Genomic DNA, 16,034 nt, shown 5'->3' with positions numbered 1-16,034 from the left:
TAATTTATATAAAAAATATTTTTCATTAATAATTTTCATTTAAAAAATTTAATATTTCTAAAGAATATTTAAATTTAAATTTTTAAATAAAAATATATAAAAAATTTATAAATATTATTATAAAATATATTTTTTTATATTAAATTAATTATTTATATAAATAAATTCAGATAGTGAACACTTATATATAAAATTTGAATCCGATCTGAACTGTAATGAATATTATTTTTAAAATCTGAATCCATATCAAATCCGATTATAACTACTTAAATTTATTCTATTAAAATTTATTCAGATCGAGTAGCCAAAAATACCCAATCCGTTGTCACCCTAATTTTCTGTCCAAAACCGATAGAAACGAGAAAGCACGAGAATTAAAGTGAAAAGCGTGCTGTTACTCGTGAAATGAAATGCACATCCCTCAACTTTTTTTTTTTTAATTATTATTTTTTAATATAAGGCTTTTTTTTTTTGAAGAATATATGCCGTTTTTAAGAATATAGACCTTTACAGCTTTACTTATAGCTTTGTGAGCAATTGTAAAAGAAAGTAGGGATTTTAGCCCTACGATATATTTACAGGTTTGCATTATTAAAAAATAAAAAGTAAATTTTATTTCATTTTGGATATATAATAAAAATATAATATAAAATTTTGATGGATATGAGAATGTATTATTATTTTATAATAATTTTTTTATCAGAAATTTTATAATAATTTGTTATAGAATTATTTCAATTGTATGAAACTTTTTGTGGCAGAATAAAAAAATAAACCTACGAAAGTGTGGATAAAATGATAATTTTAATAAAATAATATTATTTTATTATTATCATATTTTTTCTCATCTTATACTTTATTTCTCATCTATCCAAACAAATGTGAAAACTAAATAATTGAATTTTTTAAAAATTAAAAATAAAACTAAATCGTTGTACTGAAAAAAACTGAATTAAATAAATTCATTTAATTTTAATCGTTTTTTCTCAATACAATTCAGAATTACATAAATTAACGATTTATCTCAATACAATTCAGAATTACATAAATTAACGATTTAAATTTACTAAAACACAAGATTGGATATATAAAACGACAGCTCTGACAAGTGCAGGGAGAGAGCACTATACATCGTTTTATTATTTATTAAATGTTATCAGAAAGTGAGAAAAATACTTCGGGGAGCTTCTCTTGGTTTGACCATTTTGTATTGGCTTGCCTAGAAGAAGGTCTGTTTTGATTTGTTTTGCTTTTTGGATAACTTTATGATGTTGGTTTCTTTCACCAGTGCTGATTCAGCATTGATTTGTTTGGTTTTCTGATTCTCTATATGTTTTACAAATCTTGACTTGTATGGAGAGGGTTTCCATCATTCTGTTACTTGGGTGTAGCCCTGAATTTGTACTCGATGAAGATGGTACAATCATTTGGTGGCTGGAGCTTCGGGGAGTTGATGGCTACACGTTTCAATGATTTGGCTTCTTATAGGCCACAATACTGGAGCTTATACTTGTGCCTCAATTGAGAAGTTCCTTACCTGCATGCAATCAGTTTGGCCATTTATGGATCTTCTAGCACGTGTCCTTCGTGGTTCAAAAGTTTCTAGGAAATCTACCTGTAGATGCTTAGGATGGAGCTCGATAGTCTTGTGGTTGCTGATGGAGTTGGAGACCTCGAAAGACAGACGAAGAGCTTAAAATCTCTAATGGGTTTGGGTGTCGGTGGATCATGGGTTTGGTTTGGGCTAGTCAGTAAAGGGATTTGGGTTTACCCATTTTGTATACTTTAGCCTTCTTCTACATCCACATCTTGTAAATTGCCTTTATGCCTTATTAAAATGCATCTTATGTGTCTTAGATTTGTTTAAAAAAGAAAAATCTAATTATTATTATTATTTTACTATTAAAAACTTACTATTTAGTCTTTAAATCTATATATTGTAAAAATAGAACTACTTAGTGGCTCATTTTTTACTTCTATTTTATAGTAAATTTTAAATATTAGAATTATTTTGAGCTAGAATGTCATTCCCAATATTCATCTCTCCTCTCTCTCTCCCTCCCCCTTCACTATAGAGGAGAGAGGAGAAATAAAGATATAAAATTAACTAATTAAATTGTCAAAAGTTACAAAACTAAAAAATAAACAATATCTAGAAGTAACTAGTAATTTATCCTATAATACTAATGGCATACTGAATAACCTAAATGTGGAATAAAGGCAAAACTAGGGATTAAATAGTCTATAAAACAAATACACTAAGCAAAAACATTTGCAATAACACATGATTTTCCACAATTCATATCTGTATAGTCTCCTGTTGGCAAGTTCTCTTTAACAATCAAACAAACAGTCAAACACCAGATGCTACAAAGGGATGACACAAACTTTATATGTGTAGGATTACAGAAGCATGCAAACAAAATGCTTCCAAAAGAGTAAGCTTAGATCCCAATTTTGTATATCAACAGGCACATCCTCCAGATTGTGGCTGAGACTGTGATGCATTTGTGTTGGACTTCAGATTGACATCCACCATTTCCTCTTGCTTAGTTGAAGAAAGTGTTTCCATTCCTGGCAAGGCTGCTGCAATCTTCCGAAACAGTGCCTGAAAAGAGAAATAGGAAGATTAAGTCCAAATTTTAAAATCCAGACACAAAATTGCTGTGCGCAATACATGCGTTTTACCTTTATATTAAAGCCAGCCTTTGCACTAGTTTCAATAAACATGACATTAAGATCACGAGCTTTGGCTTCTCCTTCCTCTATTGAAACTTGCCTGTTAAACAAGTCATAAAGTCCTAAGACATGAACATAATTTTCCATTGAATGGCTGTTTAATAAAATAAATGGAATAGGGTTTAGCATCTGCCTTTAAAACAATAGGACAATATATAATACTACTTTCTATTTCAACAATTTGAAAATACACAAGAAACACATTCAATTTAAATGAAACAGTTAAAGGATGCTAACACGCCTTATCTTTCATAACTGCACATGTTATATTTCACGGCCTTCTTAAGATTTCTGTGCAATGAGCTCTCAAATTTTGAACTGCACAAACCATGTGTATATTTATGCTAAAAAGATGTTTAAAACTATGCATTTTCTTAGAACCAAGATACATCCTTGAACCAGATAAGCATTAAAAAGTGAAGCCTCAAAAATAAAACATTTTCACACTGAACTTCAAAGAAATTAGATTCATCACCTTTTGTCTACAAGGTCTGTCTTATTCCCAACTAGTACAATAATGACATCACTGCCCCGCTCGGTTCGAACCTCCTCAATCCACTTAGAAGTGTTAAGGAATGATTGCCTGCCTAAACCACAAGAAAATGCCAAGTAGTGAAGCATAAAGCCAGTAGGAAATCTCGAGACATGAACCTTTTAGTGGAAAAGAGAAACTATCAATGAGTATGATATAGTAGAGCAGAAACTGTAATTTCTGCATGTCAATGACTTTATAGTTTATAGTCTGTTCTTTAATACCAATAAATGCAACATGAAGGAGCAGATCAGCAGAGAGACATGTAAGAAAGAGAGTTCATGAAATATAAAAGGAAACAAGAAAAGCCACATACTTGCAACATCATAAACAATAACTGCCACTGAGGAATCCCTAATATAGCTTGGAATAAGACTTCTGAACCTTTCCTGTCCAGCAGTGTCCCTGTTGTATATTTGATTGTGATTTATATTTGAAGTGAGATCATGATATTAGAGAAAATGAAATAAATAACATGCATTTGCAACTGAACTCACTATCATAAAAGAAACAGATAGCTAATGCATGTATCACATTTCAAGGCAGAATAGCAGCATTATTGCATTCACATGCAAATGCTTATTTGAAGGTCGTTTGTCACAAAACACAAATGAAGCAGATATCTCAAGAACAAACAATTTTATCATCATTCTATTATAGCCTTTGCATATGGAAAAGTTAAAAGGAAAAATGAGCAGTATGCAAATTTATCTTCATAGTGCTGTTATAAGACCTCACCAGAGCTGCAATCTAACTGTTCGATCTTCAAGGTACATTGTCTTTGATAGAAAATCGATACCAATAGTAGCCTGATTGTCAATTAAAGAGAGAAATAAGTTTGGAAGATGAGAAACAAATTAAGCAGCGAAAGAATCAGAATCATGTAATGGATTTTGTAAGGAAAAATAGTAGAATTTACACAAATGAGGTTCAGATTATGCATAAGAGGCACGTCAGTGTGAACAGATGCTCAAAAATGGCAGTTCAGGTCTGCATCTCATCACCAATGGTTTCTACAATGTTACATTCTTATATTAAACTATCACTAAAACTATTGTAAGGCCATGACTGCTCACATTAACCCTCAACTCTCAACTCAAATGACCGATAATCAACTTCATAGTCAGTTAGAACCATACTATTCCCGAAAGAAGTGCTTTTATCAAATTAAACAAAAACTATAAGCAATGACTAATCATCAATAAGCAAACATTGCCTGAATAAATGTACGAAAAACTAGGCGCCCATCTTGACCAAAGTAATTTAGTCAATTTTGAAATTCACGCAAGTGAAAACGTTAAACTCGTAGGTTTGATAAAAGTTGATATCCTAATAGTATTTTAGCAGTCAATTCCTTAATGATTTAGCCATTGCTTGGAAGGAGGTATTTTTACTGTAATGGAAGGTTAAAAACCCTGAAGTTGTGCTTGAGAGAGCTTGAGGTTTTTTAAAGTTTTAAAGGATTCAAAAAGCTCCATTTTCAACCATCAAATTGGTGAATCAAGACCGTTTTCCTCTTTAAAACTTTCCCTTCCTCCAAGTACCCAATGGCTCGCTGTTCAGGCAGCTGCACCAAAGTGTCTTATTCAAATACTCTTAGAACAACCACTTGAAATCCAGATCAACGCAACAAATGAAATATAATTATAGAAACAACTTATCAAATTATACTGCAGAAATGGCCAAACAATTAACAAGAAAGTAATATTAATGAGATCCATCCATATAATATGAGGAAAGCCAACTAAGTAATCCGATTGCAAAGCACGAACCAAAGCAAGTAGAGCCTTTTTTTGCAGAAATTACCTGGTAAGTATTATCGAACTTGTCGTACATGAAGCGAGTGATGATACTGGTTTTGCCCACAGACTGATCACCCAAGAACACCAACTTGTACTTGGCCAGTGCCGAAACTGGAGCCATCTTGCGGATCTATCACAGTATCCGAAGTCGAAATCTCGCCGAGAATTTATCGATGATGTCGCTAGATAGATCGCGAGATCAGAGAATCCCTCTCCGATAGTCTGATGTGTTTACACTTTGAGAGAGCCGGAGAGGGATTGACGTCAGCTGACTATCCGCGTGAGGGATTTGATTTTGAAACAGCTTCGTACGTTGGTCAAGTGGTGTGCGTTGGGTTGGACCTACTCAGCCCATACGAACTGAGCCTGAGACTGCGGGGACCACACTTACTTTCACGACAAGTCGTTTATTGAAATAATGCCAAAAATTTCACAAACGCTGGAAAGAGGCACGTGCATAGTCCGTGACCTTCAGTAGCCTAGTTTCCCTATTATGGCTCTCTGCCCGTCACTTGCGAGTGCCCAAATCAACTAAACTGAGGCGAGGAAGAGAGAGAAATGGCATTGAGAGCAGTCGTACTTCGCCATTTCCGCATCCCTGTGCAATCGCTAGCCCTAGCCGGAGGTAAATCTCAGCCATGGAGCTTCTCTAGTTCTATCCGGTTAATGTCATCGCATGACGATCATCTCAGCAAGGAACAGGTCATCGAGAGAGTCCTCGATGTCATCAAGAGTTTCCCTAAAGTCGATCCATCCAGGGTATGTCCAATCATTGCTCCTTCTTTCCTTCTTTTCACCTCTTTCTCCTTTTGTTATCCATTCCATATTTCACTCCCCTCAAATGTGGCAACAGAAGCGAATGCTCAATTTCGAGATTGTTTTGAATCAAATACTAATTAGGGCCTCATTTGATTTGGCATTCGATTTGATTAGTTTTGTTTTCTTTTCTAATATGGTCTATTTACTTCTCGGAAGCTGATAATAGAAAACTTAAAATTTGATTTTGCCTTTCTATCACATTGGGAACTGAAGCTTCCTTGTTCGATTGTTGTGGCCACTGTTTCTGGTCACTGGTTAGCTACAAAAGGTTTTTATCGAGGAAGAAATGGTTTCAGTCTTTTTTTTTTCATTTTTGGCTCCATCTAAACAGTATATCTTGTTGTTACATCTAGGTCAATAAATGAACCAAATTGCTCGTGAACAATTCAAAGATTCAGCTCAAAAAAGTTTTATTTTCTAAATGAGCTAAGCTTGAGTTTAATTTTTAGATTCGTTCTTGAGTTTGTACATATTCAGCACATTTAAGACAGGAAAGCTCATTTTTTTGTTCATGTATGTTTATGAGACTCGTCAATATGTTTGTTTAACTAAAATTATTTAGTTAACTTATTATTTTTTATACTAAAACTTGAATAGATCTCAATAAAAGTTCAGTCGTTTTGGATGAGATGCTAAACAAATCAAGTTTGTGCTTATTAAATTTGGCTTGAATTCGTAATGAGTGGAGCTCAAAAAGATCTTGATTTAATCAAATTTGAACTCTTCAAAATTCGGCTTGGCTCGGTTTGTTTACATGTTTCTAGAGATGCCTGATGTGAATCATTACTTCTACATGTTTCTCTAATTTGTTTTGAGCCCCAACATACTTGTCAATGTGTATTTACTGGGAGAATTGTGCACTTTCCATGGAAACATAAATTAAATACATAGACAATTGGTTTGTTAATGTGATAAATTATATTGAACGCATGTATTTGGAAAAGGGAAAGTTAGTTTTAACGGCAGAAGATTGCAGTTAACGCAGTAGGATGATAGTGAAAGATGAAGTTTTGCATGGCCAAGTTGTTGGAGTTGTATTTCTTGCATAGCAGTGGCTGAAAGAAAGTGAAGGAAAAAAGGGAGAGCCATGATAGGGCAGAGAAATTGAATGTTGATGGAGGTCGAGGAAGAACAGAGGGGAGGAGAGATTTGTTGGAAACAGAAGGGAAAAAGAATCAACTAAAATTTTAGTATTTATGTGAGTCGGCAACTAAGTTTTTTTTCATCAGTTTTATTCAATTGAATATAATTTTACCAACTTCAAAAGTTGCACTTAATTGAAAGGATTGGTTAAGAATCAAAACCTGGCCAAGGTTAGAATTTTTATGGTAATCTTCTACTGATCTCTCATCTCAATCTCCAAGCAAAAAGTAAAGATCATGTAGAAATATCAAACAACGATGGTTGCTAGTCTCTCCCTCTCTCCCCCTCTCGTCTCTTCTTTTACTTGATTTTGTTCTGTCATTATCCTAGCTATATGAGACCACTGCTGCTGTGGTCATGTAGTATGCAGAAAGATCTATTTTAGCCATGTTTTGGCACCTGTAGAAGGAAGAGGGTCCAAGTTTAGACGTTATAGATAAATATATTATCTCTTGGAGGCATTTTCACATTTTGATGCTGTCCCATTCTTCATTTTATAAGACAAGACATGATTGTTCTTGGCTCCTATAAAGTTCTGGCTTCTAGTGACAACACCTGTGAGCTAGTAGGTTGCAGCTAAGACATAATAGAATCAATGGTTTTGGCCCTATGTTACTTTGTCTCTTTTTTCACTATTTTTTTTTTCTATCTCATTTTCTGGCATGAGCTTTACCCCATGAACTTGGCCCCATTTGTCCGGTCATATTAAATTTTTGGTTTGCAGGCCAGTTATGCTCATGGATGCCATTGTAACTGTAAAACTCAGCATCTTACTTTCTGGTTTTCAGCAAATGATTTACTGACCAAAATTTATCCAACAATTATTTGCAGGTGACTCCAGATGTACATTTTCAGAAAGATCTGGGTTTAGATAGCTTGGACAACGTAGAGATTATAATGGCAATAGAGGAGGAGTTCAAGCTGGAAATTCCAGACAAGGAAGCAGTTAAGATAGACTCCTGTAATCTTGCTATTGAGTATGTTTATAACCATCCAATGGCTGCTTGATATCGGCATGGGGTTTGCCTTGAATTTTGATGAAAGCAGCGATCTTCTTCTTTGTTCTTGTTTAACTTAGTCGCGTCTGTATGGACTTGATCTGGTAATGGGTTGGAAAATAATCTGAATCTGCTTGATAAGAGTAGTGTCAACAGAACTTGCATGTTTTCATGTTAGTTTACTTTGGAACACCTGTAATTTCATGTCTCGCATTGGGATGCTCAAGATTTCCTACCTTTTCTCGTGTGTGGATTGGTTAATTGCAGTCTTGGGTCTGGCCTTATGTGGTCAATTAAAAGAAAAATTTTACCATATTTACAACGGTTTTAATATAGTAATTGATTATGGTGAATGGAAAAAAAAAAGGATTATGGTGTCTCTTGTGAAAGATTCATCATAATCAATTGTCAATTACCAGAAAAGGAGTCGCGAAATGGAGGGAAGAAATCAATTACTTTCTCATTGCTAGAAGAGCCTTTATATACAAAGAGTTGATGACTCACTTGCTGAGCGGGAAAAAGGAAAAAAAAGAACTGAGCTATTCTAACCAATAGGATAAATACATTTGGAGTATTACAAGTTAACTACTCTTTCTTTTTTCTTCTGTAACACCCTCGCAAGCTGGAGAGTGAATGTCTATCACTCCTAGCTTGGATAACAAGCCCTGGAAGGGAATTATATCAAGTGCTTTGGTATGCAGATCAACAAGTTGGTTAGAAGATTGGACAGGCAAAAGCTTGATAATACCTTGTTGAATTTTATCCCTAACAACATGACAATCTATTTCTATATGTTTTGTGCGCTCATGGAATGTTGGATTAGCTGCTATGTGAAGAGCGGATTAATTGTCACAATAAATTACTGCTGGTTGGCAAAGAGTAGTGACATGAAGATCGTTTAACAGATAAAGAATCCATTGAAGTTCACAGGTGGTAGCAGCAAGTGCCCTATATTCTGCCTCAGAAGAAGAACGAGAAATAACACTTTGTTTCTTAGATTTCCAGGTAATTAGGGACTTTCCAAGAAAGACATTATAACCAGTGATAGATCTTCTAGTATCCTCACATCTTGCCCAATCTGAATAATTAAAAGCTATAAGTTTGAGAGCAGAAGTAGAAGGAAAGAATAATCCTTGTCCAGGAGAAGTTTTAATATATCTCAATACCCTTCGAAGAGCCTGTTGATCATCAGTGGTTGGGGATGAAATGAACTGACTTAACTGATGGGTAGAATAGCATAAATCTGGTCTGGTGGTAGTTAGATAGATCAGTTTGCCAACAAGTTTTCAATAAGAGGAAGTATCTGGCAATGGATCACCTTTGTCTTTTGATAATTTCAAAGCTGGATCCATGGGACTTTTAGCAGGTTTGCTTGCAAGAAATCCAGTTTCTGAAAGAAGTTCTAGTGCATATTTTCTTTGACAGATGGATATGCCAGCCTTAGTCGTAGCAACTTCTAGTCCCAGGAAGAATTTAAGAGTGCCCAAGTCTTTAATCTTGAAAGTAGAATCTAAAAAAACTTTCATCGAGTCAATTTCAACTAAATCATTTCAAGCAAGAATTAAGTCATCAACATAGACCAGAATGGTTGTAAATGATTTTGAGTTCCTTTTAACAAACAAAGAGTAATCAGCTTTGGATTGGCAATAACCACAGGTAGTAAGGGCTTGAGACAATTTGAAGAACCACTGCCTGCTAGCCTGTTTAAGTCCATATAAAGATTTTTGTAACTTGCAGACCTTATTTGGACTATCAGCTTTAAAACCAGGTGGAAGAACCATGTACACCTCTTCATTTAAATCTCCATGTAAAAAGGCATTGTTGACATCTAACTGCTGTAAATGCCATTGATGAATAGAAGCCAAAGCCAATAAGATCCTTACTGTGGTCATTTTAGCTACTGGACTAAAAGTGTCAAAATAGTCTATGCCCTCAGTTTGTGTGTAGCCTTTAGCTACTAATCTAGCCTTGTACCTTTCAATGCTACCATCTGCCTTTTGTTTAATTTTGTACACCCATTTATAGCCAATGGCACTCTTATCTATAGGCAAATCTACCAACAACCATGTTTGATTTTGCTGCAAGGCAGAAATCTCAGCAGCCATAGCTTTTCTCCACTCCTCAGATTTAACAGCTTCTGTATAAGTTTTGGGTTCAGTAGTACTAGAAATGCTTACAGTAAAGTGCAAGTGTGATGGTAACAAAGAATCATATGAAATGACAGAAGATAAAGGATAAAGGACACTAGGAGATTGAGACATATTGAAGTTTGAAGATGTTAAATTGCAATGATAATCTTGTAAATAAGTTGGTGATTTCTTTATCCTTTGAGAGACTCTTGTGAGAGGAATTGAAGACTCACTATGAGGCTCAGGAACTAACTGAGACTCAATAGTAGAAGAAGACTCAGTGGCAGAAGGAGACTCAAGAATATCAACAAAACTAGGCAATTGAAGAGAATCAGAATAGTCAAGATCAGAATGCTCATGATGGATAATAACCTCATTGCTGCATAAGTCTGAGTATGGAAATACATGTTCTTGAAAAGTAACATTTTTGGACAAGAATATCTGTCTAGTCTTCAAATCCATCACAACAAAACCTTTAATGCCATCCTTATAACCAAGAAACACACATTTCACATTTCTTAGCTCTTGGATCAAATTTGGTCCTCCCTGATACAAGAGTAGATGCATAGCACAGAGAGCCAAAGACTTTCAGTTGCAAGTAATCTGGAGGTTTCAAAAATAAAGTCTCAAAAGGTGAATTATCTTGTAAGATGGGAGTTGGAATTCTGTTGATAAGGAAAGCTGAATGAAGAACAAAATAGGACTAAAAAGATTTAGAGAGATGAGATTGAAACAAAAGAGCTCTTGCCACATTAAGGATGTGTTGGTGCTTTCTTTCCACTATTACGTTCTGTTGAGGGGTTTCCACACATGTTGTTTGATGTATAATTCCCTTACTGTGATAGAATTTAGGCATGTTAAATTCAGGACCATTATCACTTCTTATCTTTTTCAAACTTGTTTCAAACTGAACCTCCACCATTTGAATGAAATTCTGCAATAATTTTCTTGCTTCGAACTTATTCTGCATCAAATATATCCATGTATATCTACTGTAGTCATCCACCAAAGTAAGGAAATACTTATCTCCATTTATTGAAACTGTAGAAACCGGGCCCTAAATGTCCACATGTACAATGTCAAAAGGTCTAGTGGTTTGGGATTGGCTAATAGGAAAAGGTATTCTCTTTTGTTTAGCTAAATGACATATATCACAGGAATCTGATATATGATCCACAAGTACAGATAGACATTTGGAATGCAAAACTTTGAGTCTAGAAGTAGATGGATGACCAAATCTGTAGAGCCAAACACTAAAGGAGTGAGAACCAATGCTGCTGGTAGCTTGAGAAACTTGGTTAATACTCTTTTGATGTAGCACATATAGGCCTTCCTCAACCTTAGCTGTACCAATCGTCCTCCAAGGTTTCATTGCTTGAATGAAACAATAATTGTTGCCAAACACCAAGCAGCAATTAAGAGCAGCAGTAAGTTTAGTGACTGAGATTAGATTGAAAGTAAAGGAAGGAATATAAAGGACATTTGTGAGGCAGAGATCATCATTGAGGCTAATTGTGCCTGAAAAATGTGATATTAGCTGCTCACCATTTGGTAACTTGACATGAATAGGGTGAATTCTTTTGTAAGAAGAGAAAAAAGACAGAGAAAAACAAATATGATCTGTTACTCCTGTATCTAAAAGCCAAAAATGAGACTTGGAAAAACATGACAGTGACAGTAAATTACCTATGGGAATTGAGATTGAAGCATTACTAGTACTGACTTGGTTAGTGGTGTGTGAAACTACTAAATCTGAAGGTTGAATTAAAGCTAATAACTGTTGGATTTGCTCTTGAGTAAAAGGAGCACATGATCCACCAGAATTTACAGTTGTCGGCATCTGATACAATTGTACACTCTCATCTGTTTTAGTAGCATCATGCATTGCAATCTGATTGATAGATGAGTTTCTAAACTTAAAACCAGGAGGGAATCCGTGTTTCTTATAGCATGTATCCACAGTATGCCTCTGTTTTCCACAGCAGGTGCACACCTTTGCATTGCCAGAAGGATTTCTGTAGAAAGTGTTTCTGTTCTGTGACTGATTAAAACTAATTGCTCTTTAAGAGTTTCCTTCAAGATTTGATGCCTTTGCGCTAACAAATACCTTCACATTTTCACCAAGATCCAATTGTCTCTCTTGCTGTACAACTAGTGAGAAAACTTTATTTATGGAAGGCAAAGAATCTATAAGCATAATTTGAGATCTAACATGAGTGAATCTGTCATTCAGTCCTTTAAGGAAGCGAATTGCATAGTCATTTTTCTGATATGTAATAAATTTTACCACAACACCACAAGCACAAGGATCAGTGCATGTGCAAACAGGTATAGGTCTGAAATTCATTAACTCATCATATAGTATCTTGAGTTCTATAAAATATTCAGTGACAATACGATCACCTTGTTTGAAGGCATATATTTCTTCCTGCAGATATGAAATTCTGAAAATGTCTCCATGTGAAAATCTTTCTTGAAGATCTTTTCAGATCTTTTCAGATCTCAGCTGTTGAATCAATCTATATGATACTTTGTGCGATGGAAGGAGATAAGGATCTTGTAATCCAAGATGAAACTGTTATATTGCATCTTTGCCAAGCAACGCGCATCGGATTCACAATCGGTGGTGCTGGTAGAGTTCTGTCAACAAATCTGTATTTGTTTTTCGATAATAATGCCATTTTCATGGCACGAGCCCAAGGATGATAGTTCTTCTCATTGAGAACAGTGGACACGAGTACAAGTGACGGATTCTCATTGGAATGAAGGTAGTATGGATTGGATGGATTCTGCAAGTAGTCATTGACTTGATTTACGGCAATAACAGGTTGATTCACCATTGAAAAAAAAAAGGAAGGAGAAGGAAAAATTACTGAGAAGACGGAAAACGGTTATGGAAGCAGAAGTGCTCTGATATCATAACAGAAAAGGAATCGCGAAATGGAGGGAAGAAATCTATTACTTTCTTATTGCTAGAATAGCCTTTATATATAAGAGTTGACAGCTCACTTGTTGTACGGAAAAAAGGAAAAAAAAAAGAACTGAGCTATTCTAACCAATAGGATAAATACATTTGGAGTATTACAAGCTTACTACCTTTCTCTTTTCTTCTGTAACATCAATAATAATTTTCCTAAATTTTGTAATTCTGTGCAATAACTGTAGGAAGTCGCTACAAAAGCACGCAGTGAGGGGGGGGGGGGGAATAGGGATGGAATGTCGGAGGGAGATGTGTGATTCTTGAATGGCCAGTATACTATACAAGCAATTTTTTAAAAAGAAAACATCATAATAATTATTAAAAAAAAAACGATTTAGTGCAGTTAGAATTTTTATGATTGAAATGTATTAAATGTGTTTTAACAATTCTAGCTAATATTTTTGAACTACTCAAAAAAAAAAAAAAAAAAAAAACTAATACTGTTTAAAGAATTATTTTCTAATTGCAGTTGCATCAGCAACCATACATACGCTGTAGAATCTTGGCTTACTGCATGCACTCTCCAGACTCTTCTCTTCCCTTTTTTCTTTTCCTGTCAGCTTTACCAAACAGATCTTAATGCTTCGAATCCGAAATTATAAGTCGAGTGAAAATTGGGGAATGCCCTTTTATTTCACCCGTCTCAAACTAAACTTAGTGTGTTATGACATGATTATAACTTTGAATTTAACTGAGACAATATGTGTGATTTTGTTAACATTTCCACCATTTTATCACGGACTTGCGGACTTTTATTTGTGGTGGAATTCACTTTCCCCTTAATCTTATCTCGTTGGAGAAAAAAAAGTTTCCTTTGGCTACAGTATTAGAGGCCTTTTTTTCCTCCTCCTGGGGGTTGGTTCTAGTTTTACATATAGAGAAGCAGAATCACATGCACCTTTGAGCTTGTAGTGACGGAATATGATCAGAGAATGTACATTTCGTGGAGTGGAATTTATTCAATTGTATTGCTTTTCTTATTCGCAAAAACGAATATTGGCCAGTCGGATCCCCCCGGTGGGATAGTATTAGAAAGACGATAGGCCTCTCAACTCAAGAGTGATCGCCACCAACCACGAATGGTCTCTTCGCCTTACCAATCACACATATTTCTTTATTCATTTCTGCTTTCGTTATGCCTCTCATATGATCAATCATAATCCAATTTTGGCTATTTAAATCTCATTGCAAAAACTCTGATATAAGAAAATAAAATAGAATAAAACAAACTGGCCAGGAAGAGGGTTCCTTTCTGTGATTTTGAACGACGACTTCACGAGATAGAAATAGCAACTATATATCCATTTTTTTTTCACCAAATTTTGCTTCAGAACATTAACTTACATGTTTTTATTATAATGGAGTTAATAACAAGTCTGTAATGAACTTAGTTAACCATTAACCTTGCAGAACAAAACAGGAAATATCAATGGAGCATATTGATGATCGAAAGCGCTATGGCAGACAACTCAAACGTATTGTTATTCCTCCCTGTTAATGGTGAAACTATACCAATTTCTTTGAACCCATCTTCACAAGTAGTGGAGGCATCAGTAACTGCACTGACTGCAATATTAACATCTTCATAGTGATTAGAGTTGTAATCTTTGATGGCTTGTTTTATAGTGGGGATGGCATCTGAATAAAGATCAAAGCAATCATTTAAGCAAGACCTGAGGCTGGAATCCAATCTTTTGTTCTTCAAGAGATCCTTAATGTTGTGCCTGGTGTCAGTCACGTTGAGGCGAGTTAACTTGAGGGAGATGATGCCAAGTTGGCGAAGATTATTAGCGCAGTGGGCATCAGGAGATGATTGAAGAGAAGCTACACAGAAGCTGTAGTGAATGTTGGGATCGTTATGGGCACATTTCCTGCAAGTTTCTTGGATGATGAGATTGGTTGCAGTGATGGCGAGGAAGGTGATGAAGATAAGTAGGAGATAAAAATAAGAGAAGTTAGGTTTCATATTGTTTTCTTCAGCTGTGGTTGTTTGAGACAGAGTAATTTAATTTTTATAACGAAGGTGGAGTGCTTTTTTATTGGCAGATAACGAATGTGATAAGAGAAAAGGATATGCTGGAGAATCCGTGACTTTGATTTTCTCTTTTTGATTTTTTTTCTTTCTTTCTTTAAAAAGAATTACTTGTTATGGATTGATATTTGAATTGCCTGTTAAAAAATATATATATGTTGTATTCGTATTATTTATCTACTATAAAATTATATTGCAGGTACTTATGAATGAATCATCATATTGTTTAGCCAAATTTAATATTTAGTCGTTGAATTTTATTCATTAATCATAAATTAATTCTTATATTCTAAAAATTAGACTATTTAAACCATCAATCAAATTATTTTATTCATTTCGCGGTTGAATGTATTTTAAGATAAAATATTATATAACTCTAAATATTATAATTATTTATAATTTTATTTTATAATTTTACAATTATTTATAATTTTATTAATTATTTTTATTCCTTTATTTATTCCCTCTCATGAAAGAGAGAGAATTTTAAAGAGATAAAAAAGCAGAAGTCTTTTATACTGGTTCATGAGTTTGCACTCTCCTAATAATTTGAAGGTTTAGTATATTATTTTACTTTTTTTAAAATAATTATATTATTCTCACGGAATCTATTTATTAAAGTGTTTCAAACAATTATTTATTTCAAAGAATAAAACGCTCGACTTTATTTAAAAGATAAAGAGTATTGAATTATTCATTTTAACACACTTATAATCAGTGGCGGAGCCAGAAATTTCCCTTTAGTAGGGCATCGGCTGCGCCGCTGCAATACCTTCATCCCTTCAAAGCATTTTCCGATCACCGGTACGGCACATGCCCCGTGCTGTACCTTCCCTCCGCCCCTACTTATAATTTATTTT

At 34.6% G+C, this 16,034-nt stretch overlaps 3 protein-coding genes across 3 annotated transcripts; 1 reads left to right on the top strand and 2 right to left on the bottom strand.

Moving 5' to 3' along the window:
- Positions 1–2,259: 2,259 nt before the first annotated feature.
- Positions 2,260–5,403, bottom strand: LOC110616288 (ras-related protein RABH1b). The gene is made up of 6 exons (XM_021758667.2): positions 5,078–5,403; positions 4,010–4,080; positions 3,588–3,676; positions 3,215–3,326; positions 2,689–2,779; positions 2,260–2,608 (listed from the first exon to the last, which is right to left on the bottom strand). The coding sequence occupies exons 1-6, from the start codon at positions 5,192–5,194 to the stop codon at positions 2,465–2,467; spliced, it is 624 nt and encodes a 207-aa protein (XP_021614359.1). The 5' UTR covers positions 5,195–5,403; the 3' UTR covers positions 2,260–2,464.
- A 157-nt stretch (positions 5,404–5,560) lies between these two features.
- Positions 5,561–8,268, top strand: LOC110614570 (acyl carrier protein 1, mitochondrial). Its single transcript, XM_021756134.2, has 2 exons — positions 5,561–5,832; positions 7,867–8,268. Exons 1-2 carry the CDS (start codon positions 5,632–5,634, stop codon positions 8,041–8,043), a joined length of 378 nt encoding a protein of 125 aa, XP_021611826.1. The 5' UTR covers positions 5,561–5,631; the 3' UTR covers positions 8,044–8,268.
- A 6,123-nt stretch (positions 8,269–14,391) lies between these two features.
- Positions 14,392–15,224, bottom strand: LOC110616133 (putative invertase inhibitor). Its single transcript, XM_021758458.2, has one exon. It carries the CDS (start codon positions 15,106–15,108, stop codon positions 14,569–14,571), a length of 540 nt encoding a protein of 179 aa, XP_021614150.1. The 5' UTR covers positions 15,109–15,224; the 3' UTR covers positions 14,392–14,568.
- Positions 15,225–16,034: the final 810 nt, after the last annotated feature.

This window comes from Manihot esculenta, chromosome 5 (assembly GCF_001659605.2).
Source record: "Manihot esculenta cultivar AM560-2 chromosome 5, M.esculenta_v8, whole genome shotgun sequence".
Taxonomy (NCBI): Eukaryota; Viridiplantae; Streptophyta; class Magnoliopsida; order Malpighiales; family Euphorbiaceae; genus Manihot; species Manihot esculenta.
The sequence above is the reverse complement of the archived record's forward strand: the minus strand, read 5'-3'. Positions and strand labels throughout refer to the sequence as shown.

Excerpts from the sequence above, each read along its gene's own strand:
- LOC110616288 (XM_021758667.2), bottom strand. The coding sequence starts at position 5,194 with ATGGCTCCAGTTTCGGCACTGGCCAAGTACAAGTTGGTGTTCTTGGGT. Across the intron at positions 4,081-5,077 it reads AGTTCGATAATACTTACCAG|GCTACTATTGGTATCGATTT; the intron begins GTAATTTCTGCA and ends ATTGACAATCAG. Across the intron at positions 2,609-2,688 it reads AGGCTGGCTTTAATATAAAG|GCACTGTTTCGGAAGATTGC; the intron begins GTAAAACGCATG and ends TTCTCTTTTCAG.
- LOC110614570 (XM_021756134.2), top strand. The coding sequence starts at position 5,632 with ATGGCATTGAGAGCAGTCGTACTTCGCCATTTCCGCATCCCTGTGCAA. Across the intron at positions 5,833-7,866 it reads CTAAAGTCGATCCATCCAGG|GTGACTCCAGATGTACATTT; the intron begins GTATGTCCAATC and ends AATTATTTGCAG.
- LOC110616133 (XM_021758458.2), bottom strand. The coding sequence starts at position 15,108 with ATGAAACCTAACTTCTCTTATTTTTATCTCCTACTTATCTTCATCACC.